The following is a 24,393-nucleotide window of genomic DNA, read 5'->3' as shown; positions in this document are numbered from 1 at the left end:
AAGCATGACATGAGAAACCACAAGCAGAGAAAGTGGTCTCTAGAAATTAGACATTGCTTTTAAGTAAAGCATAGTTAAAGTTCACAATATTTTTGTGCCATATTTTGGCTGTGGGGGAGAAAGAAAACTACTTCCTAGTCCAAGTAAATATATGTCTGATCAAAATCTGGATTTCCTTTACTATTAAACCAGGAATTTGGGTACTGGGATTACCCTGAAGCATCTGGATAAACTATAATTCCTAATGAGGAGTGGGAAAAAATAATAATAATAATAATAATAATAATGCTTTCAGTGTCTGAGGGCAGGAAACAAAAGGATGTTATCTGTTTTGTTTCTCATTTATGTAAGTGGATATTGGATATTCAAGAAATGACGAGTACTGGCTGGAAATATCTTGTTTTTTGTTTGCTTTTTGTTTGTTTGTTTTGTGGAGAAGGGGCAGAAAATGAAGTTGGGAAAATGTATGTATTGTAAACACTTGTCAACATTCAACTGAAAAAACAGCAAATGTAGCTAATTTATTATATGTTTATTCTACATTTCAGTTGTTGTAATATTAACATATATTCTCATTAATTAACTCTGCTGTTTATTTGGCTTCTGACAGAACTCTGATCTGGATTTTGTGATTGGATTGCAGCAATGAGGGTGGATCCAAAAGTAATGCTTCCTATTTTTTTTATGTTGACCCACAATGTCAGAGACAAATGTTGGTATTATGGCAGTAGAGGGGCAGTCTGACAAAAAGGCGTCTGACATGGAACTGTGGATGAAGGGAAGGTATGGAACTGAATTCCTCCATGAAGAAAAAAACAGCACCCACTGGTATACGTTGACAATTGCCAAATGTTTGTGGAGACCAAATAATGGATGTGAGCACAGTGAGGCGTACATTTCAGCAATGGTGACAGTGATATATGTTCCAAATGGCTGCACAGATTTTAAATTGCTGGAGAAAACACATGGTAAATGCTGAAGGCATTACTTTTGGAGGAACCTACATATATCATTCCTGAGTGAGCTGGGTTTCATTACCACAGTAAAATTTGGATAAACTAGTCTGAGAGGATCATAAAAAACTGAAAGCATAACTTCCAAAAACATAGATAACAGAGTGAGAGCCTTGGTGGCCGTAGCTGAAAACAAACAAAATGGTTTGAATCAAAACTGCAGCCCAAAATGATATGTTGTTTGTTATGCTACATGTCAAGAAAGTTATTTAAGCGTTTCCAAACCTCTCCATTATTTTTCTTCAATAAAAGGTCAGTATCTTACTTATTTTGAGGTGATGAGAAATTTTTTTAAACTTTACAATATTAAATGCATAATATCCCAGTTTTACCAGCTGTTTATGGCCTGTGGAGAGATTCAGGCTGATGAGATTTATGATATCAAAGAGCTGTAGATGAAAATATGAAAAACAGTTGACACTAATTAAATAATACAGATGTATATCTACAAATATGAGACAAGCACAAAATTATCATGGTATTCTCTTGTACTATTTTTGTGATATAAAATACGATTTAGTTGTTGTACTCCTTAGTGCAAATAGAATACTAATCTGCAGATTTATATCTCAGACACCAAAAAAAAAAAAAAAAAAAAAAAAAAAAAAAAAAGGAAGAAAACAACACAATATTTAGTTAGCAAGAACAAACTTCCAAACCCTTTTTTTTTTTTTTTTAATGTGAAATCCATAACTGCCAAAAAGGTTATTTATTGAGTTCACCCAGGAATTTAAGGTGAACAGTTCACCGAAATGACACAATTATAGCCTCTTTTCTTGAGTATGAATTATCTCTAAGCAAGCTCTAAAATTTCAGTTTACCTGCAATTAAACATATTTGCTGAACAATTCTAAATCTGCAGTTTATTTGCAAAAGCTTTATGTACAAACTGAATATTCAAAATTCAAGCTGCTTGATTAGGTCAGTAGGCACATAATATGTTTCATTCTCAGAGGCTTGGTTTTCATATCAAAAATCTGATATGAATCATTCAGAATTTGCTTTTTGCAAATACTCTTCAATAAGTCATCAAACCTTATTGTTAGTACCTCTATTCAACAGAATGATTACAGAAAGCAAACAATACCCAGCCAAAATTACTAAAATGTCTATGTACCTTTCCAGTGAAGGGAAACCTGATTCACAAATTAAATTTAATAGCATAAAAAAAACAACCTGTATATGCTTACTCAACTTTTGAAGGATTAATGATATTGACATATCCACAATATATGTAAATCCTCTAAACATATATGAGTAACTTATATTGCTACTCCTACATATTTTTCTAACAAAACTTGTTGATTATGTAAATTTTAAATATGAAGTGATAGTATATCTACTTGTGGAGGCTGGATGTATTAGATCTTCTGAATCATTTTCAACCGTAATTTGGAAGATATATTTTTCAGCTGCTAAGTTACACTTTATTATGGGAAGCTGCTTACCTAAGCTCTTTTTCAGTGCTACAGAAAATACTAAAAGAACAATTAAACCATTGCTTCAATGGAATTTGCAGTGCATACAGATAATAAATATAAGGAGTTTATGCCATCATTGTCTTTCCTATTAGTTGTAGCCTTGTAGAACTAGAAAAGCCATGAAAACTCAATGTTAACTTAATGGCGCAACCTCTGTATTTTAATATGCATGTATTGAGTATCAAGGTATCATTTACATTAGATAATGAAGTGGAGATGGGGCAGAAAATGTACTTCTGAAAGACTTTCTATAAAAAAAAAAAAAAAAGATGAACACGTAGTTCTTTGCACAAAGCATTAGAAAATACTGTGATATTTATTATTAAAAATGCTGCTGAAAAGTTTATACATATGTGTCCAGCCATATATATCTTCTATCATTACTTAAGGCAAAAAAACAAAAGATCGCAAAACAATAACAGAAGAAACCATTAAACCCTGCGTGCCTCATAAGGTCAAGAATATAAGCCTGGGAAAGTACTTTTGTTTTTCTTTTACAGTTTTCAAAGTATATTTTGTTATTATTATTATAGAATTCTATTAAGACCCTATAAATCTGCTCCCCTATAAATCATACATCAGTCCAGATGTACTGAATTATTAAATCAACTTGATTGCAATTACTTTTAAAAGCTAAAATCATTCACTTACAGGAACTTTTTTTTTTTTTTTTTTTACCCAAATGTCACAAGCCTGACACAGTACTGTACATATTGCTAGCAGAAGACAATTGGAAGTACTAAACAAATACTGTAATTCACATTACAAACATATCCAACTGATTATGATGCCAAGCATCAATACCTTTTTTCTTTTTTCTTTTTTTTCTTTTTTTAAACTTTTTTCTTTTTTTTCATTTTTTTTTCTTTTTTCTTTTTTCTTTTTTTTTCTTTAATTATTATTTTAAGAGTTATGAACTGCTGGATCTCTGCTGAGGCATCACATAGGTAGTGGAAATGGACTGGTCTAGAGTCAGCATCGATCAACATTATGTGATAGATCAGTGAAAAAGGTGGTTTTCCACTTGCTACGATTTTACTTTGGGCTTGTTGCTTTATCACATTCCAACCTGAGCATCCAGGTCAGGTAAAAGTACCTTTATAAAGATAAGGGATTATATCAGCCACATCTTTCATTTTTGTCATATAATTAACTTTTCTTTTATTTCTTTCTTTCAGAATCTGCTTTACTACATGCTACAACAAGGAGTTGTATTGACTTCAGTGAATCACTTTGTCACCTTTATTCACCAGAAGGACTATTCCAAAATGTCTTATTTAAAAAATAAAATAAAATAAAAATAGAAAACAAAAAGAGGTACAAGGCATCCTGTGTTAGATTACTATGGGACATATGGTATTGATGCAGCTTAGTCACGAATTTATAGTACAAAAAAACATCTGGGATAACCATGTTCAAGTGCAGACCAATTTTGTTCAAATATCTTTGGTTACGATCTCTTGATGACACATTAAATTTCTAAGACAAGATACAAAGCAGTCTTAATCTGTGAGAAATTATTTTTAGCTTTTCACATTCAAATCAGTTGTTTGAATCAAATTGCTAAGTTCCTTGTTTGATAGCACTGCAAGATTCTTCCTGGAGAAGGAAGGGCAGAAGGGAATAATCAGCGAAGAGTTTTGCCTTTCCTGACAATGGTGTTATCTGGAATTTGAAATCACATTCAGATGCAGAACATCTGATCACATCTCTGCTTCTATTTCCAAAATTTTCACTAGCAATGGCACTGCTGTGTAATAAAGCAGGAAAGTGTTTTCTGACAGGAAGATTCTTTCCTCAAGTGCAAAACACAGTAGTGGGCAGAGAAGCTATTTAAATGCTGTTCATTTCTGAACAGCTTCTGATTACTTTAAAGAAACAACCAGCCAACCAATCCATCATTTTCCCAACTTTCAAATTTCACTTTTTCTTTTGTTTAGCAAAGCTGAGGAGGTATTTTCTCAGCTGAGATTCCTTTGCAACTGCTGGTGAATATAGAGCTAGTTTTGCTCAGAAAAGGCTTATATAAACATATTTTTTTTTTTTGTTTTTGTACTGTGGGGTCACAAAACTCTTCATTTATCTCAATAACCAAGAACAACAAACTGGACTCTTTGAACACAAATTACTGGATATCTCTCTTGGTTCAGTTCGACAAGCTTATGGTACTAATTGTTTTTTTGCTGTTGTTGTTTGTTTTGTGTTATTTTTCATTTTCATATCCATTGCTCTGTTGCAATTTAACAAAAGCAAACACAAAATTAAATTATTAAAATTAAAAAAAAAAAAAAAAAAAAAAGGTTTCAGAAAAAAACAGCAGTCTCCTATGAATACTTTAACATGCACTAGTGTAACCTGTAAGAGAAAATATGCAGGTCACACAGACAACTTTATCCTCTGCATGACATCATGGCCTCATATAAATGAAATGTTAGAAAAACCGCATGTTTTTTTGTTTACAACTAGTAATTAAGAAGAAAATCCTCCCTTGGCCTTGGAGGAAACAGAGGTGATATGACTAATGTATATACACATAGGTCACAACTGAATGCACAATCTTTCTAAAAGCTCTTTTCAAACTGAAAACATCAATAAAAGCTTTTTTTTTTTTTTTTTTTTTTTTTTGTAGTTGTTTTTAAACGCACATCTATGTACATTTTTACAAAGTTTCTTTAAATATAGTTCAGGCTGGCAAGTCACCTCTTTGCACAGAACTATACGTATTTTACTGCATAGTCAGTCCTCCTCTTTTTTTTTTTTTTTTTTTTTTTTTTTTCCATTTTTGCTATTAATAATAAAATTCTATTTCCCCCATCTGGATTACAGCTTCATATGCTGGGTAAAAGCCCATGATGATGTCTTTGTTTTACCAAGGGCCATTCATTGTATGGCACATAAAGATTTATTTTTTTTTTAATTTTATTTATTAAAAAGAAACCAAACAAAAACCAACCAAACAAAACAAACAAACAAACAAAAAAAACAACCAAAACCAGAACATCTGTACAGTCTCTGGCTCTGTTCCAGAAGAGTCTGCTTTGCTTGTTATGCTCAAAACATCATTTTAATTGACTTCTTCTGGCCTCAACTTTCAATTAAAGGGGTTGAGATCTTAAAGCAGAACTGTAACAGCAATGTACACTTTTCACATTTCACAGGGTTTATAGTTGATCTTTAACATCACAGAGTTTCTTTGGGAAGGAACAGTAAGAAAATAATGACTGTCCTTCTCTTTTACTTGTTTTTACTTAATATTTGGACAAGATGTTCAATGAATGGTATTATAACTTTTTCCTCTTCTTCTTGGTTTTTTATTTTGTTTTGTTTTGTTTCTTTCTTTCTTTCTTTCTTCCAGGTGGCTTGTGAGGGGGAAGGGCTGAGCTATACCCTAGTGGTTGAATGTCCATGGGGCAAATTCGTACTGTTTTGTCCTCCACTGAAGGTGTTGAAAGTATGCAAAGGCTGCATTCCTGTTAATGTATTTGGGATCATGGTTATGGTGTTGGGAGTCATGAGTGGAATGTCGTCTGGAGACCTTCTCAAAGTAAGCGTGTAGTCAGGCGGACAGGTTAGTCTCAGAGTGTCATGGGCCTGCAGCGATTCACACTCATGGTCATGTTCCAGCTGTTTCATCTGTAATGACATGATCTCTTCATTTTGTATGTGTGCAATATCATTGGTTGTGTTCCTCTGGGGGCTAGGGCGCCTGTGTGTCTCATGACGCCGCTTGTCCTTCTTGTAATACAATGCAGCAAAAGCTAAAATATTGAGGAACAGCAATGATGCTCCCACAGCAATGGTGACACTCAGCTCTGTGGAGTAATCTCGTTTGTTTTCTATCAGAACTGTTGTATCCTCAGGAGCTGTTTTGTGAGTGTCTTTTGAATGTTTGGGATTGTTGGCAGGTGTCATTGCTGGACGTTTGGTGGCTGGCCACAGTTTACCAGGAGAGCGTCGAGTAACATAAGGAAATGATGTCATGTCAGGAGGGGGTACTTTAGTTGTTGTGGAAACATATTGAAAAATTTCATTCAGATTGTGAAGGTGTGGCACAAGCTCCAACCAGAAAGCAACTTTCGTTGCTCGGTAGTGATCACGAACTCGGGGTTTCAGGCCAATATGCAGATAAAGCTGATCTTTAGGATTGTATTTGGACCAGGCTACTTCTTCAAAGCGGTTGGGTTTTGTATGGATGAACTTTGTGTCTTGTGGAACAGGCTGGTTTGGATCTCTACAAAAATAAAAAGCAATGTTATAGTCATTTTAGAGCAGCAGCAATAACAACAAAACTCTCCCCCATAGTTAAGGATTAGTCCTACACTTAACCCAAAAATGGAAGCTAGGCAAACTTCCCAACATTTACAATGCATTTTATTATATAAACAAAAGTCTAAATACTTACTGTACAGTGTATCTCAGACTCAATAATACTTCCTTGAATGAAAACAAAACAAAACAAAACAAAACAAAAAACAAAAACAAACAAACAAAAAAAGGATGTATTTCAGTTATCAAAAGCTCATCTGGAGTTTTGTGAGGCAGTCGCACAGTCTTAGAGAAGTATTAATTATCTTCTCCCAGAGTTAGTAGAGGTTTAGGTTCAGCTCTTCTTGAGATTTGACATCAGCACTCTCAATTACTTTACCACCACTTCCACTGTTGTAATTAGGCATCTAAGCTCCACGAAAATGTTGAAAATCTATGTGATCATGAGAATGTATAATGATGCGTGTTACACAAAAACTTCAAAACACAGAGTATCAGGGCTAATACAGGTAATTGGATACAACCTGCCCCTGTGTTCCTCTACCAAGCTATTAATACCCCTTTGTTCAGATATCTACTTTGGGATAAAGCCTTTGAAAAATGTATCTGTCAGAAATCATTCCAATATTTGCATTTTGAATTAAGTAAGTGTTCAGTGCACAAGGAACTACGTATGGGTTAAGGAGCCTTAGTTTTATCCTACCTTCTATGGATAAGATCTATATTGGCTGAAAAATTTTATGCTAGTTAACTAAGTAGCAGCATTTGAAAACAATTGCAATTAAACATTTGAATTCAATTTTTTTTATTATCTTTTTGTTATCGTACTGAACTTTAGGTAAGCCAAATATTTAACTGCAATTATGTTACTTCTATCTTTTTTCTCATTTTTTTTTTTTTTCTTTCAAAAAATTCAAAGATTCAAAATAAAGACAAGACTGTAGCACATTAGGTATTTAACGTACACATATAATTTTGGCAAACCTTACTTAAATAAATATAACTTTAATTGGGTGTGAACAAATAGAGTTTAAAATAAATCTAATAGTTTACTATTATGATCTACATTAACTTTAATCCTCTCTAACAGTAAAGCATATTTTCAGAGACTTTGTGATATATTTTACTGAGAGCATACAATTGATTTTCTGTGCACTGCTCTGAAAACTTTCCATTGTCCTTTCCATTCCCATATGCATAAGTTTATTTCCATTGAAAATGATTCTAACGTTTTCCTTTTCTTCCAATATACTGTTATGGATGTTATGGGAATATGAAGAACTACTGTTACATATTTTAAAGCATTATTTTTTTTTCATTTCTGTTTCCAAATGCTCATGAGCATGATTGCCAAATTTAGTATTCCTTTGCTGTTCATAAAGATCTATTCTTTAACCATCCTCAAAATGGACTGGTAATTTGGCTTTAATAACCTTACATTCTACATTCCTCTGTTTACCAGAAACACATTTTCCATTTTCATGATAAATAAATATTCATTTTCTATGTAATTTTAGTGGTTTCTTTCATTTATGTTTGTGGTTGATTTTTTTTTTTTTTTTTTTTTTTTTTTTCCATATTGTACTGGATAAAGTATTTCCCATCTCAATAGGATATAAACTAAGAGTTCAAGAATGGTAACTCTTTTTCATTATTTGCTTTTTTATATAAATTCTGTAAATTCTGAAAATAGTAATTTATTAGTAATTATTCACTGTGGCTGAAGCTAGAAAAAAAAGAACAACAATTTCTAAGTACTGAGGCATTTGATTTTAATACACTGATACTTTGAGGGATTCTAGCATGCATTTAAGAAGGAAATGAAAGTATTCTATTTTCAAAGAGCACACTGAAGGATTTGGCAAATGCTAAAGGGAAGATATTTGCCCAGCACAATATATCTGCCACAGTGCATTTGGGCTCAACACATAAATTCTAAAGAAAATAAAAGAACAACATGATTATTAAAATGCAATGCATTTTTCTCTCAGAAACTCAAAATCCTGGAATAGTTTCAGGAAAAATCCCCCCTACATTCTCCCCTCTTACTGTTCAGATTCAGAACAGTTTCTCAGGCTCACAGAATCTGGAAAGGATCCTACATAAGATGTACATGGAACTAGCTCATGTAAATGAGTTGCACTTCATACACAGTAGAGGTAATGAAGAAGTTCAACAGTTCAGCTAACTGCACTTTGTTCTTAATCCATGAAAGAGGAAAGAAGAATCCAGAACTCACTGAAAGTAAAATGAAGTTTACCTTTACGAAAACAGAAATTACCAAAATGTCCAGACTTTTTTGTTAGTGCCTGTATACAAATGACAGCAGATAATGATTTTTGCAAGTAACTTTCTGAAGTTAACATTCTTCCTCTAGAAACAGACTACAAATATATAAATATTAACCTTCCTTTCCTTTTTTGCTCTTGTATTTGGTAACTCCAGATCTCCTTTTTAACTTTGTCTATTAGGAATACTGATTTGTACTGACCCCTCCAAACACAAGATGGAAAATTACAGATACATGAGACTAGTCTTATTCATTTGAATTTGTTTACATGGTCATGTGTAAGCATGAAACACCCCAATAAAACAAACAATAGAAAAGAAAAGGCAGTCAGTTCTAAACAGAACTTATTATCTGTGAGTACAAAAACTGTATTGTTGGCATCAGTTTTAGGGTTAATCAGTAATTGAGTAGGTGGTCTAAATACTGTGTAACTGAACTTGGAGGATAGGCGCCTAAATAATTTTTTTCATAAGAAAATGAAATTACTAAATTTAGTTCTAGATAAAGGATCTAATAGATAGTAAGATAACTTACCACAATCACCCTGCAGATATAAATAAGATTTCTTTTTTAATTTTGTCCCTCCTTCTATGCTCACTGACGACATTTCTTAAAATCATAAGGTTACAAATTATGACATGGTAAGTCATTTCCTGGTGATGTTGAACAGTTTATCTTATAAATATTTTTCCAGTATCCTATTAAAAAAATATTTCCAGTATTGTGGACAGCCATAAAATATAGATGTACGAAGCCTGCTCCAAAAGTAATGTTTTTTATTTTATCATATTAGCTCATGATATCAGTAGTAGACGATGGTGATATGGCAGCAGAGGTTAAACCTTCACAACAGTATTTCGTTGTATTCTGTTGTCATTTGACAGGTGGCACCAGATGAACAGTCTAACAAAATTGCTTCTGACATGGCGTGTCAATGAATGCCTTTGCACAGAAAAAATGGTAGCTGCTGACACTCATTGATGTTTACTGAATGTTTCTGGAGACCAAACGGTGGATGTAAACACACACTGAGGCAGTGGGTGGTACATTTCAGCCATGGTAATAGCTGTGTGAAAGGCAAGCCAAGCAGAACTGTCACGCTACAAAATGAACAATGTCTTGGAGTGGTGACTATATTGAAAAAGAGTGTTTTGTAGCCAAGAATTTTCTAGTGTTACTGCACTGTTTGCATCTGTTGTAGTTTCAATGGAAATAAACACGAGGCATTACTTTTGGAGTGACCTATGTAGATACTGTCTTTTCTCCTATCCAATTAGCTGTTTGAAAAACTGTTGATCTGCTACATTAACTACAACTTCTTTATTTATTTTTAGCCTCTCACATCACTTTGGTGTTTCTGGGCTCTGATGTGGTTCCAGTGTATAGTTACAGAACAAATGAGAATAGAAGATTTCTCTTTAAAAAAACACTCTAATTATGATGATAAAAATATAATCTGAATAGTTTTTCAGTTCTATACTTCCTCATCTAACATATCTAACATTGCACAGCTTGGGTCCTAGTTTCACTGGCTGATAGGGAGGAATAATTTTTACTCTTAGGATTTTTGTTTGTTTGTTTTTCTTTATTTATCCTATTGCTAGAACAAAAATAATGTTTATTGTAGCTCTTTTTTCCCTCTGATGATTTGTTTCCATAATTTATAGAGTTCAGATTAAACAGATTCTACCTGCAAAAATGTTCCCTTCATGAAATGCATGAACTTGTCTTCAATATACATGCCAATCTTTCTTGTCTTATCTTACATTTTTTATTAACATGCAAAATCATCTGACTTTACCTATCACTTTCTTTTCTGTACTTTCAATCTGTCATGTTTTGCTCAGTTCAATACGTTGCAGTTTATTGTCATTAAATTCTCACCTTATGGGCTACAAATGTACATTCAAAGCATTGTTTGTTTGTTTGTTTGTTTGTTTTTCTCAAGTGCTATGAAGTAAATGCGTCTGTAATAAATGCTGGCATGAATTTCTGTTCACAAGAATTGTAGATGACCTGTATGGCAAATGAGGAAACTCTATTTCATATCTGGTAATGATGACACCAGAAGAATGTTGAGAAATGGTTGGAATTTTTTACTTATCCAGAATTCCAAATAGCATGTCAAAATGCCATTTTTCTTTTATGTAATTTTGCAAAAGCATATAGTATTAGTCACCATAATGGAATTGTTACTTTAATGCATTTCATTTTTGGTGTTATTTTTTTTAGTTCATCAGAGAGCAAAATGTCTTGACAGTTACACACTGAGTCTGCTTCCAAGCCACTGAAAGGCCTATTGATAATTTATTTTCCTTAAGCAGACTTCTTTAGTAGACACTAAAACAAAAACAAACAAACAAAAACTCTAGAGTTTCTTCATGCATTGCCTAATTAAAACATTTATTCCTTCACAGAAAAACATCAAAAGAAATGCAAGATTCTATAAAGTATTTCACAGAGAACTGGTTTGAAAATAAATTTATTCTTTCTAAGTTTAATTATATCTTCCTTTAAAATGACAAACTGCATAGATATCCTTAATAACTCAGTTAACTTTTTGCTTCAGAATCAGTGACAATAAAATAATTTAGGAGTATTTCTCTGAATTACACAGAAATTTATGATTTGTTCTTTAGGCCTATATCTTTCCTGACCCCGACTTGAAAAGACAAAGATGCAGCGTACTTTGACTACTCAAAAGAGGGTGATTTTTAGAAACCTGATAAATGCCTCTGAGAACATAGTTTCATATCCACTTTGTGAAACTGTAAATCCTTCTTCACAAGAGTGTCACTTTCAAAGTATCCATTAAGGGCTGGCACACATCCTTCACATCATCCACATTCCCTCTGCTGATGTATCTGTGAGGAGTACAACATGGCCCTAACTAACAGAACGTGTGCATATAAAATTACAATTTCTGTTAGGATAGTACTACTGACAGCAGACTGAAACTTTAAGTGCACCTCTTAATGAAGCTCTCACATATAATTTTCCACACAGTGGAATCAAAAGCCATATATTCATGTAATTTTTATATCCCAAATCTAGTTTCTCACACCTGCTCTGTAACAAATTGCTTCCCTATTTCTAAGCTAAGCTAGAAACAAGGTTTTGGAAAGGCTAACATGTGGGTTCATAACTGGGTGATGGTAAGTGTAGCTTGCTGAAATTAGCTTTCAAGTAGAAACAGCTGCAAGCTGCTTGCAACTATGAGTAATAGTGGAAGTTGGGGCTGAAAGAAACTTCTTAAAAATTGTTTAGATGCAAGTTGTTGTACAGGGAATAATCATAAAGAATTGCTACTAACAGTGAGAATGTGGAGATCTCCATAATAATTCCAATCGTGCATATTTGCAAGAAAATCATGACCTCCATGTACATGTAACACTCAATCCATACAAAAGCAAATCATGGTAAAATAGTCTTCTTTGACATGCACTACAGTCAACACTTGGCATTATTTGTTCATAAACCAAGCTTTCACCTGTTTGTCTACCCCAGTCATCCAACTGATGTTTTATTTTTTCCAAGTACATCTAAATGTTTAACAGTTCATTTGCTCTTGCTCCAGTGCTATGGGATTTCTGCATTCAGAAGTACCTGCTTGACTAAAATGCAACAAAGCGAAAGTTTTATTTTGCTTTGTAAATTAACCTGAAACACTGGATTGTTTCTTAATTAGTAAACAAAGTTTTTGTTAAGACTGCAGAATGTCTTTGACTTGAACATCACCTGGATACGTTAAAAACTGCTAGGAGCTGTATGTTATACAATGGACATCTCTGAATTTTTCTTATAGTGCTGCATACTATTCACTGCACTGCAGTGAAGCTTCAGTTTCCAGACTCCAATCCTGCCACTAACCATTCACTGGAAAGATTTACAGCACCACTGTTCCACAAGTATCTTTGTTCAGTACTGAAGACTCAAGGTTAACAACAAAGAACCTTGTTGTACAAGTAAAATGCCACAATAATATACTGAGGAATGGTATAGAAAATAGAGAAATTGTTAATAGCTCTCACAGATTAGGCTGCTTTGACAGGCTTTTTTTTTTTTTTTTTTTTTTTTTTTTTTAACGTTTACAACTCTTTTTCTGCAAAATATTGACAAATTGTTTTGTAAGCAGAATTAATTTGAATTTCTAACCTTCTCAAAGCAAAATTTAAGTTGGAATCTTTTCTTCGTCCCAGCCCACTATTCATTACAGCCACTGAAGCTTACAAAGGGGAAAAAAGTCTTCCCAGTGTCTGCCTTTCTGATTCTCTTTTTCTCTGAGCTCCCATTCCTATGAAGGTCAGTAAAAAGAAAACAACTTTCCTACTTTTCTAAGATATAAGCGCTATCTGCCCAACAGTTCTTTCTTCTAGTGGAATACATTTCCTCTGATTTTTCTGTAACTTGGTGAGCTGCTTTTTCTCTGAGAGGCCTTTTCTTAATAATTGCCCTATTTTTGAATGAAAAATACAGTGCATTATACTTCTCACTGGGCTACTGAAAGAAAATAGTTTGCGGGAACACGCTAATTAAAAGCCTATTAAATATGAATAAGCCCCAGTTACATAGTGCCTCACACATACTAAACAGTGCTATAATCGTAAGTCACAATACGGTCTTGGAGGCGCTCCTATGGAAATTTGGCTATTTTAGGACTGTGTTATCAACAAGAAGGAATGCTAGAGGTCAAACTCACCCAGTTTTGGCAAAGTTTGTCCAGTATGTCATAACTACTGCACTGAGCATGACATCATTCTTGGAAAAGTTGCAGTTGAACAGTTCTGTTGGGCCAATCATAGGAATGCCAAACACATAAGGAACTTCATCACCATGAGCTGAATCAGCCCAGCTTGGCTTCATTTCACTTTGGCAGTGGTGATAAAATGCATAGAAATACGTTGGAGATCCATACTGGGCATGCAGATCAGCAGTGGCAACAGCAGGAGCAACCCACTGGTGGTCAGTAAAAAGTGCTACCAGGGTCTTTCGTCTTGTTTCAGGGTTTTCTTTGTCTGCCCAGTCTGTGTACATGAACTTAATGGTCTCTCGGAGTGTATCTTTCCCTTCTGGATAACCATATAGATTGTCCACAAAATTGGAGACAGAAAAGTCAAAATCATTGGGAGAAACACCATCTTCATTGTCTACAATGCCATCCACAAATTTTAAACCTTCCCCTTGATTCACACCCAGCATTATATCATAGTTAAGGAATTCGCCTTGCTCCATGAGAATCTGAGGGTCATCTGGAATCACATCTCCATCTATCACAGGCCCAAAGGCAATGTGGTACGTGGCTGGAGTGATGGTCTGTTGAATGAGTTCTTTGTAGTTCTTATTCCGAAGGCATTCAACCAAATCAGTGGTATCCAGCATGTCGCAACCGACTTTATCTGCCAATATCCGAGTGTACTTGGCAGGCTGGTAGTTCACTGCCCAGCTGGACAGGGCTGTTCCACTCTGTATGATTGCCTTTTGGAACAAACCTGCAGGTGCAAATTGTTTAAATGCAAATCAAATTATATTAAAAAATAAAATTAAATTAAAAGCAGCTTCCACTAAGCAAGGAATGCTTTTGACTAAAGAATGCATATTCCTATATTTCAGTTTGGTTTGTGTATAATTTTCTTACCATTTCCTTTTTACAGTGTCTGTAATAGGCTATTAATTTAAATCTCTCTTGTTCTTGTTGCTCACATACAGAAAGAATTAAGGTTTCAGATTATTGTTTCAAGAATAAAACTCATGCTTGTACTGCAGTTTTCTTTTTCTTTAATGGAAGTCCCCCGATTTTAGCACAGTGGTAGTCCTGTAAAAAAATTCTGTGAAGGAGTGGCAGCAACAAGCAATCATATCCTCTTTGCCATGTCAATGACTCTTATAAATGCACTCTTCAGTAGTTTAAAGGTCAAATGAAAATTACACGCTCTCACTTCTTTCACAGAAGCCATGCATCACATAATACAAAAAAAAAAAAAAAAAAAAAAAAAAAAAAAAAAAACTGCTCTGCTAAAATCAGTTTAATAAGCTTGAGCCCTCTCCTCTGACATCATTTTTCAGTACCACCTTGAAGTGTATGTACATAAACAATATATGTATAAATATAGGTATGTCTGTGTGTAGTGTAAGTACTATCTGTGTGGTGAATTAAAACATGTTTGCATGTTTTGGAAGAATATAAGAAAAAAATAGATAGTTCCTTTTGGTTGTTTTAGATGTATTAATATACAGAGCAAACTAGAGACTAGGACTGAAGAGCTTCTTTGTGACTACAATGCACTGAAAAGCAACTCTGTAGAAGAACTTACTGGAAGATCTGCCTCACCTCCTTTTTCCTGGCAAAGTCAGTAAAAAGACCAATTGTATACTAAAATTAAAATGCTTGGGCCTCTTCTACACAAGATTTCTACAGTCAAATTCTTGAAATACCAAAGACAGCAAGAGCTACAAAAGTATTTGAAGACCTTGAAGCATTCACAAGGAAAAATGACTATGACCAATAACCCTTTGTGATGATAACTTAAGGAGCATATCACAAAATTTCTGTGATGTCACTGGTTAGGCTTTCTGTTGTTCCATCTGCTTGTTTTGTCAGGGCTTACTCAATTGTTACTCACTCTATGTTACTGTGTCACTACCCAGAATTGTCAGGAATAATTAACTCTATGTACTTCCAAATGAGATGTGTTTGCCAGCAATCGTTCAACAATGGATTGCTAGGGCTGAGCCTTCTTCCACGTATTTCTGTACGATAGGAGTAGCATGGAGTTATGAATATGATAGATATTTAGTCATATTGAGTTTTTTGACAAGGTTATCAGTTTGGGAAGGACAGCATTGTGGGAGGGACCCACGTGGAGCAGGGACTGAGAGTGGCCATGGGGAGGCAGCAAAGATGAAGCATTATGAAATGACTGCAGTCTCCATTCCTCATCCCCCTGCACTGCACAGAGGGAGAAGGCAGAATAAGATGGATGAGGGGAAGGTTTTTTATTTGTTTCTTTTTAATTTCTAACTGCTCTCATCTGTTATTAGCAAAATAGAATAAATTGCATGAATCTACTTATGCCTAGTCTGTGATGCCTGAGAACTGGTGAGTGATCTCCCCATCCTTATCTCAACACGTCAGCCTCTTTCACCACATCTTCTACCTGTCTTCCTTTGAGGAGTGTGAGACTGGGACATAGTTTCCCACCGGTGTGAAACCACAGCTTTTTTTTTTTTTTTTTTTTTTTTTTTTTTTTTTTTTTTGTCTTCTAATTTTCTGTGCAGTGTTGGTGTGACCAACTGGTATCTGTGAGGGCTATACTGAAAATAATGCCTTATATTTTATTGTGCTAGTATTGCTTTCAGAGCAAATTATGTATATGGTACTGGTTCTATACATTCTTTATATTTTGCTGGGGTTTTTTTTTGGCAGGGTGGAAATTCTGCAAAAATCTTAAAAACTCTGTGTAATAATCCCATAATAGCTGTGGGGGGCTATTTAATTTTTTTTTTTTTTTTTAGTAAGCATGAACTATGTTGCAGTTAAGTAAGGAAATAATATAAATATATTAATATTTAATAATTATAAAATGGAATAGACAAGAGTGTTTATATTGCCTAATACAAATCCAGAACAATAAATAGTGGGTACTTTACAAAAATTACAGATGTAGTATAATTCTGTCTACTTTGCATGGTTATTTTATATATATATATGTACACTGTTTTATTTTGTTTTGTTTTACAAAAGATTACAAAAGAATCATTGTTCCAATACTGTACTAATATGCTTTGTTCAGAAGATCCTTACCTTCTGAATAGTGAGAGAGTGTCAGAAGACTGACACAGGAAGCTCCTGCCCCAGATCCAAAAATAGTAACTCTTTTTGGGTCTCCTCCAAAAGATCCAATATTTTCTTCAATCCAACGCAAAGCTTGGATTTGGTCAAGCAATCCGTAATTGCCTTTTGCAGCTTGGTCTCCGGTACTTAAAAACCCTATAAGGCAAAAAGGGATAATTTTAGTTCACCAGACACAGAGTTAGCTGCAGGATATCCATGCATTCACAACACATACTCTCATATTTTCACCTTCTGGGCTATTTTTTTTTCTCCCTTATTTTAAAGGTTATGGTCTTAGTTAAATGTCTCCAGTGCTGGCAGTAGTAATCATTCTGTATGCTGTTTGATTTTCGTTTGTTTTGCTCTATTGTAAAGGTTTTATTTGTGCAAAATCGTTATTATTATTATTATTATTATTATTATCTAAAAACACTGTATCAGTGAAAATATACAGACTGAAGATATTAAATGTTTAATATCTCTATGTGATTAAGGTACAAAAGCTTAGGAAATTGTTTTTAAAGACAACACACAGCAATAAATCATACACCAAATCTTCCACTAACACATTCATTTAAATGCTTCTTAATTAGGACCAGCATTCTCCTGATCTATATAGCTCTACAAATTACTCTGCTTTTGATAAGGATGGACATAGTCAGAAATAGAAAAGAATGAAGAAAATAGTAAAATGAACAGGAAACAACATCAGAAAAAAATTACACTCATTTTTTTCAAAGGGTACTTATTAGGAAGACGGCAAGTAAACTGTTAACAATTCAGCCATTACTAGGGAGATTTTATCTGAACTAATCAGGTTTTGTTTCTTTCCTTGGAAACTTCAGGAAAAACTGTGCTGTTTTGTTCCTGTACTGTAGTTATCAGATTTTAGAAACAAAGAACGACACATTTGCTGCCTGTCTTCCTGCTTAGAACGAAATGACCCAGAGACTAGGACCAAGATTAATTTGTTTTTCTGAAACCAACTAATGTGAAACATTAGCCACACTGCCTATCATTCACAGTCTAGATCTTGTTACATCACAATTACCACAGCAAGTCATGTCCTTACAATTACATTCTTTAACTCCCACAGAGCTTTCACTGTCAGAAAACTGGAAGGCCATAAGTCCAGAAGAAATACCTTACATCTAATGGATGTTTTCAATTGGGCATTACTGATTTAGGCTCCACTGACAGCTACATGTCAAGTCAAAACAAGGGTCTCAACCACTAGTGTTTACAAGTGATTATTTCAGATAATTAGCTACAATGAGGCCTTAGGACTCAGGAGATCTAGAGTCCTGGAGCAGTTTGAACTGAGATCTGCAGCCTTGAGCCACTTCAGCATGCCATGCTGATGCCTTCTAGCCTGTCAGGGAAGGAGACCCAAGACTCCAAGGAAAAAAGTGCTTGTGGTACATACAAATATTGGCAAAGGGAAACAGATTTCTTTGTACTGGTTGTAGTACATGTTGAACATTCACAGATGCATTTCCATAATGTTTCCTATGATAAAGTTTCTAAAATGAGATGCAAATCCAGCCTCAATATTTAGAAGTAATGGCACATAAAGAATTAAACTCTAAATTTATAGCGTCTTATAGACTACATTATGGTGACATAAATTTATACATGTAAGATCAGCCATGAATTAATGAAAAGTATTACCTTCCATATAAAAAATCATATTTAATTTGCATTTTTAATTGGTATTTAATGTCAATAAATGTTTCATTTGTTCTTTATTTCTTTTAAAAAAAAAAACACAAAAACATACGATTACTGTAATATGAATCATAACTAGCATGAAATAGCATTTGATATAGTCTTCATATAAAACAACAGAAACCTCTAATAGTGAGAAGCAGAGGAGGCATAACAGCATTAACATCTTTCTCTTCCATACCAAAGAGGAAGAAGAAGCAAACAAGCTACTAATATAACTATATATACTTCTTTTTCACATGCTTTTATTATCTTTTTAAGACTGTAAAAGAAAGACTAACCCACTTGCTGACTTTGTTTGTTTCAGTTTACATCAGTTTTCTATAATATTCTCTAATTAAGCTTTTATTAATTCAGAACTATGACCTCCCTGAGAGAAAGTGACTGTTGTAACCTTTAAAGCAGCATAGTAATTAATATTCAGAGCCTAAACATGTTTCAGCTCAAGATAAAGCTGGTAGATCTTTGTGATTTTGAATCCTTTCCAAATGAACTAAAAAGTGACTGAGTAAAACTGCAGTCAGTGCAGATATGATGTTAGACAAATTAAGATTTTTGTTTGTTTGTTTCAACAGTTCTCTGCTGATCCATGCATTAGGACTTTAATAGAACATGGAAGCCCTTCTCACTATCCTAATGCAACAACAACAACAACAACAACAACAAAGATGGCAAGTGCTGAATGTATACAACAAATAACATTTTTTCCTTTCCATGGAATGAACCAGAAACACATTGGCTGCAATATGCAGTTCATGTCTTTATAAACCTGTTTTCCTTTAAATAATGATACAACGATTGAGAAGGGCATCTGCATGAATCTCTTACTGCAAAATGCCACAACAACTGAGAAAGAGCACAACACACGTGTGAATGAAATGTCCCAAACATTTTTAGTAGATAATTCTTCCAAACTGATTAATCATGCCAGAGGGCAAGAATGATACCAGCTGAACTGAGCAGCACTCAGGGATTAAGTGTCTTTGGAAACAAAGAACAATCAGTCTGGAGAGAAGTACAAAACAGGCATGAAAATTTAGAAAAGTGCAAAGAAAGAAAAAGAGTTGCTGATGACCCTGAAGTTTTGTGTAAAAGTGTGCCGATGATCTGAATTACAGTGCAAGCATTGACATGCACATGATCAAAATGATAAGATTTTTAGTCGCATGTATGTTAGTTTGTTTTTAAGGAGCAAGCAAATGTGAATTCACCTTTCAGCAGTGGATCTTGTCCAGATATATGAACATTTTTGTAAAATATTTCATTTACAATAAATATCATATTGGAATTCAATGGATTCTAAAATTTTGGCAATAAAATTTACAAACTGAAAGTTATACAGTGGTTTATGGGCATAAAAAAGATAGTTTGAAGACAATAGCATGAGTATATCAAAGAAGAAAAAATCATAACTGACATCCTTGTGCTATGTAGCACTCAGATCAAATAAGGTACTGGAGTGTTTGTAGATCACCATAAACTTTAGCTACCCAAAAACTTTGCGTCTAGTCTAATTTTACTAGTACTATCCTGCCAAAAACTATGGGAAAAACAAAACAAAACACTCTCCAGAAACAGCTTCAGATTTTTAGACACATTTTGAATGGATAGGATTCCCACAAAAGTAATTGGCTATCTAAGCAGACAACTGTAGACGATCAGCTTACACTGAGACCAGCATTTTAGGCAAGTTTAGATGAAATGAGCCTTACACAGAGAATGAAGTCAATTCTAGTACTGGTAGCTCCCATAGCTAAGGACAGCCTGGCAAAAGCCACAAAAACGCTGGGTAACTACTCCTCTGACTTCACAGCATTCCTGGATTGAAGCACCAGAAATGTTAATTTGTTTCCATTCGAGGACATTTGACTAACACTGTTGCCATTTGTTCTGAAATAACTGGGTGTGCTATTGCCGTGAGTACAAAATTCACTTTAAAAGAACAGAAAAATATACACTTAGGTAATATTAAGAAAGAAACACCAGGAAATTAAATACAGTGAGTTATGTTTTGAGAGCTTCAGAGATAAATGTGATCTCCAAAACAATCAAAATCCTTGAGCAATTTGCATTTATTTATTCCTATGAAATGATTTATTGTACTTTTTAGTCAGTCCAAAAATAAAACATTATGATGACTTTCCTTTTCTATTTCCCAGGCAGTATTACTCAGGATTATATAATTGCAGGGAAAGTCCATTCTTCATCTTCATATTTGGTCCTTGGACCTAATCCATATCAAATCAATTTGATGGCTGGCTGAAAGCCTAAATTTTGACTATTAGTGTTCCTCCGTTGATTTTTTTTTTTTTTCATTTCATTTTTTTTCTTTCCTGTTCTTTTATTTTCTTTCTTTATTCATAATAATTTTTATTTTCTTTTCCATCCTATGCAATGGAACAAGTCATTAAGCACTGAGCTACTGAACAGTGTTTAATTTTTTTCTCTTCATTCCTTACTCATCCCTTACACATCAGTCACCAATGATATTTGAATTTCAATGTCAACACCAGCTGCAAAGGAAAGCTTCCATAACAAAGGCACTCATGAAGGGAGTGATTTGCTTGCTCTAAATGAAGAGCAGAACAGTACTAATAACTGTCAAGAACACTTGTATAATGTGACATTTTTCAAATAAAGTAAATATTACTTCTCATCTTTTACTTTCTCAGTTTAAACATGAGCCGCTCTATGCTTATTTTATTCCCATCTTACTGCATTCTATTTGCCAAACACAGATATATAGTTGCATATATCATTGTCTGTAGCCCATGTCAGGGTGTAATAGACCATATGTTGTTAGAAAGCTAAGAGGAAGGTAAGGAAGCTAGTAAAACTAGAAATTGAAAAGATTGTCCTGTTATGATTTTGTGCAGGTTGTCTTTGTGTACCAAAAAAGCGACAATTTTAGTAATTCTAGTAACTCTTACTACAGAATTTTGTGTTAAAAATGTGTACTGCAATAACTAGTATAAAATATCCCAGTGGAAAAAGACAGGATCTAGTGTATGAAAGCCACACTTCCTTTCTGTTCCAAAATAGTATCAAAATTCACAAAGGAAATTCAGTACTGGCAAACAACACCAACTTTTTAAGATGTAAAGGAAAGCACATATGAGGAAGCTAACCAGTTTATTTGACCTCCAGCACACTTGATGGAGAATAATATAAGAATGAAAGATTAAACTTCATTCTGTCACAGCATTTGTTATCTAATAAAAGAAATGTCACAAGTGCATCTTAAAATGAGACACATTCTTTACAGCAAATTAATATTTTCCCCCTTTTGCACTTTGCGTATTTTCTTAAAACCAAAATATTCAGTTTCTTAGCTGATCATGTTGCCCCTGCATAAAAGCTAATGCCAAACTCAAGAAAATGCACTGAACAGCCAAAATATCATATAGAGAAACTAATCACCAGGAATTAAATACAAAATATACAAGTTATTGAATTTCGATCTATTTCTTTGATTATTTCTAAACTTTTCAGATTTCTTCTGTCTTCTTGCCTCCTCACCAACTTCTGCCCAGAATTGTGTATCCTGCTCCAATTTGTTTGTGTCTCCAAGCTTCTCAAAAGGAAGATTAATTTGTATGATATCTGATCACAAAAATGACATAAGAAATGTAAATAAGACAGAAGAGACTATGCTTGGAAGCATAAACATGTCTTTTTCATTTTCATTAGTTTCATTTGTGAAATGCCAGAGGAGGGAATTTTGAAAGCAAAGCACAAATGACAAATATAAAGCAAACTCCAATTTTCTAATAGCTTTTTTTTTTTTTTTTTTTTTTTTTTTTTTTTTCTTTCCCTGCAACAATGTAAAAGTTCATCTGATGAATATAAATGTTAAAATCTTCAAAGATGAAATGCACTCCATCAGGATTTCATTCATTTCATTAACTGAAACCATGGCTAGTATGGGAAGTCCCTGAGAAAGAAACAGTCTGAAGCTAGAGAACTATTTTGAGGGAATTGTTATATATATTTGTTACTCTTGCCCAAGCCTCCCCAAACTGAGTCCAGAGGTAGGATGCTTTGCTAGGTATAAAAGACTTTTTTTTTTTTTTTTTTTTTTTTTTTTTTTTTTTTTTTTTTCCCCCTAATATTCAGCAACACTGTCTCTTAGGTATGGCCTGCTCCTCTAAAGTAGAGGCCACAGAAATAAATTTCTGTCTGCTACGGTTACTCATCCTATATGGCTTCAGATAAGGCTAATTTGAATTTTAACTCCAGATGTGATGAGTAAAAGGAAAACTGCAGTGAAGACAAGTCATTTTCCAGTTTCCATATGAGTTAGTAGATTGTTCTAATACATAAGGAATAGCAATGTCTTTAAAACAATATGCTAACTCAGGCTTAAAGACAGCTTGTTATGATTTTGTCTTGCTGGATTCTTTCAAATTAGTTCTATCACGAAGACAAAACAATTACCACATACATATAGTACAAAAGAATAGGTGAGAGAGAGGATAATATAAGGATACTGCTATTTTTTTTTTTTATTTTTTTATTATTTATTTATTAAGTTCAAACTGTTGCTCTAAGAATGTCATTATCAGGGAAAGAAAAAGAAAAAATGAAAAAATGTAATGTGAAGTCAAAACCAAAGACACTTAACAAGACAAATGCACTCTGAGCACTGAAAACAAAATGAGAATCCCTGACCAGCAGCCAAGCACCCCTGTAGCTGCTTGCTTAGTTACCTTTCACCCAGTGCAACACAGGAAGAAAACACAAAGAAATAAAGCAAGGTGATCTGTGCGTTGGGATGAAGACAATTTAATAGAAAGGGAAAAACACAACCAAATCAAAGGACATTATTCAACACTTCCCAAAGGCAAATCAATGCCTAGACAATCTGAAACAAAGGCTACTTTGGAAGCCTTCTTCTGCCTAAAGTTTTATTGCTGCTCATGGTGTTATATAGTATTGGAAATGATATCAAATGGAAATTTCAATCAAATTTTCTGTCTGTGTCACCTATGAGCCTAATGACTGCAGGAAAGAGGTTTGGAAAAATACAGAAACCTTACTTACAACTGTGTAAACACTGTTCTGAAGCCAAAACGTTATGTGCCATCGACACCATAAAATCAAAACCTAGCAACATAATTTAACTCATCCTAGCTAGAATCAGAGCGTTATTTCACAGTTATGGTACAAATCTCCATTTCAACAGCATCTGATTTCTTTTTAGAAAATTCAGAAATTTTGTATTAGTAAGAGTTGAATTTTTCATGTAATGGGATGTCGTGAACATTTAGACCACTGGATTGCCAACACATAATTTTAAATTAACACTGAATTGTTAAAAATGAGCAGGAACAATGTAGCATTTTAATATTAATAAACACTTGTTATGAGAAACATTACATTTTACTTCTGTATTGAAAGAAGATTATTATCATAGAATCATAGAATCACAAGGTTGGAAAGGACCTTCAAGATCATCTTGTGCTACCATCCTTCTATTACTGTAGCTTCAACAAACCACTAAACCATATCTTGTAGCTCCTCATCCAGATGCCTCTTGAACACTGCCAAGGATGGTGACTCCACCACCTCCCTGTGCAGGCCATTCCAGTGGCTGACCACTTTGAGATAAAAAGGTCTTTCTCTTGTCTAGTCTAAACCTCTTCTGGTACAACTTGCGGCCATTTCCTTGGGTCCTGTTTGTTGCCTGGAAGACGAGGCCAAGCCCCTCCTCATCACAACCTCCCTTCAGGAAGTTGTAGAGTGTAATGAGGTCTCTCCTGAGCCTCGTCTTCTCCAGACTAA

At 34.1% G+C, this 24,393-nt stretch overlaps 1 protein-coding gene across 3 annotated transcripts in view; it reads right to left on the bottom strand.

Annotated features, from left to right (window-relative positions):
• Positions 1–5,681: 5,681 nt before the first annotated feature.
• NLGN4X (neuroligin 4 X-linked) overlaps positions 5,682–24,393 on the bottom strand; it is a 146,096-nt gene continuing 127,384 nt past the window's right edge. For all 3 annotated transcript variants that reach the window (XM_072333133.1, XM_072333125.1, XM_072333143.1), the window contains 3 exons: positions 16,852–17,037; positions 13,750–14,539; positions 5,682–6,725 (listed from right to left, as the gene is read on the bottom strand). In XM_072333133.1, the coding sequence (XP_072189234.1) occupies positions 5,876–6,725; positions 13,750–14,539; positions 16,852–17,037 (1,826 nt within the window). In that variant the 3' untranslated portion in view covers positions 5,682–5,875. The remainder of the gene's footprint in view (positions 6,726–13,749; positions 14,540–16,851; positions 17,038–24,393) is intronic.

Source organism: Excalfactoria chinensis, chromosome 1 (genome assembly GCF_039878825.1).
Source record: "Excalfactoria chinensis isolate bCotChi1 chromosome 1, bCotChi1.hap2, whole genome shotgun sequence".
Classification (NCBI taxonomy): Eukaryota; Metazoa; Chordata; class Aves; order Galliformes; family Phasianidae; genus Excalfactoria; species Excalfactoria chinensis.
This window is presented reverse-complemented; position numbering and strand designations above follow the sequence as displayed.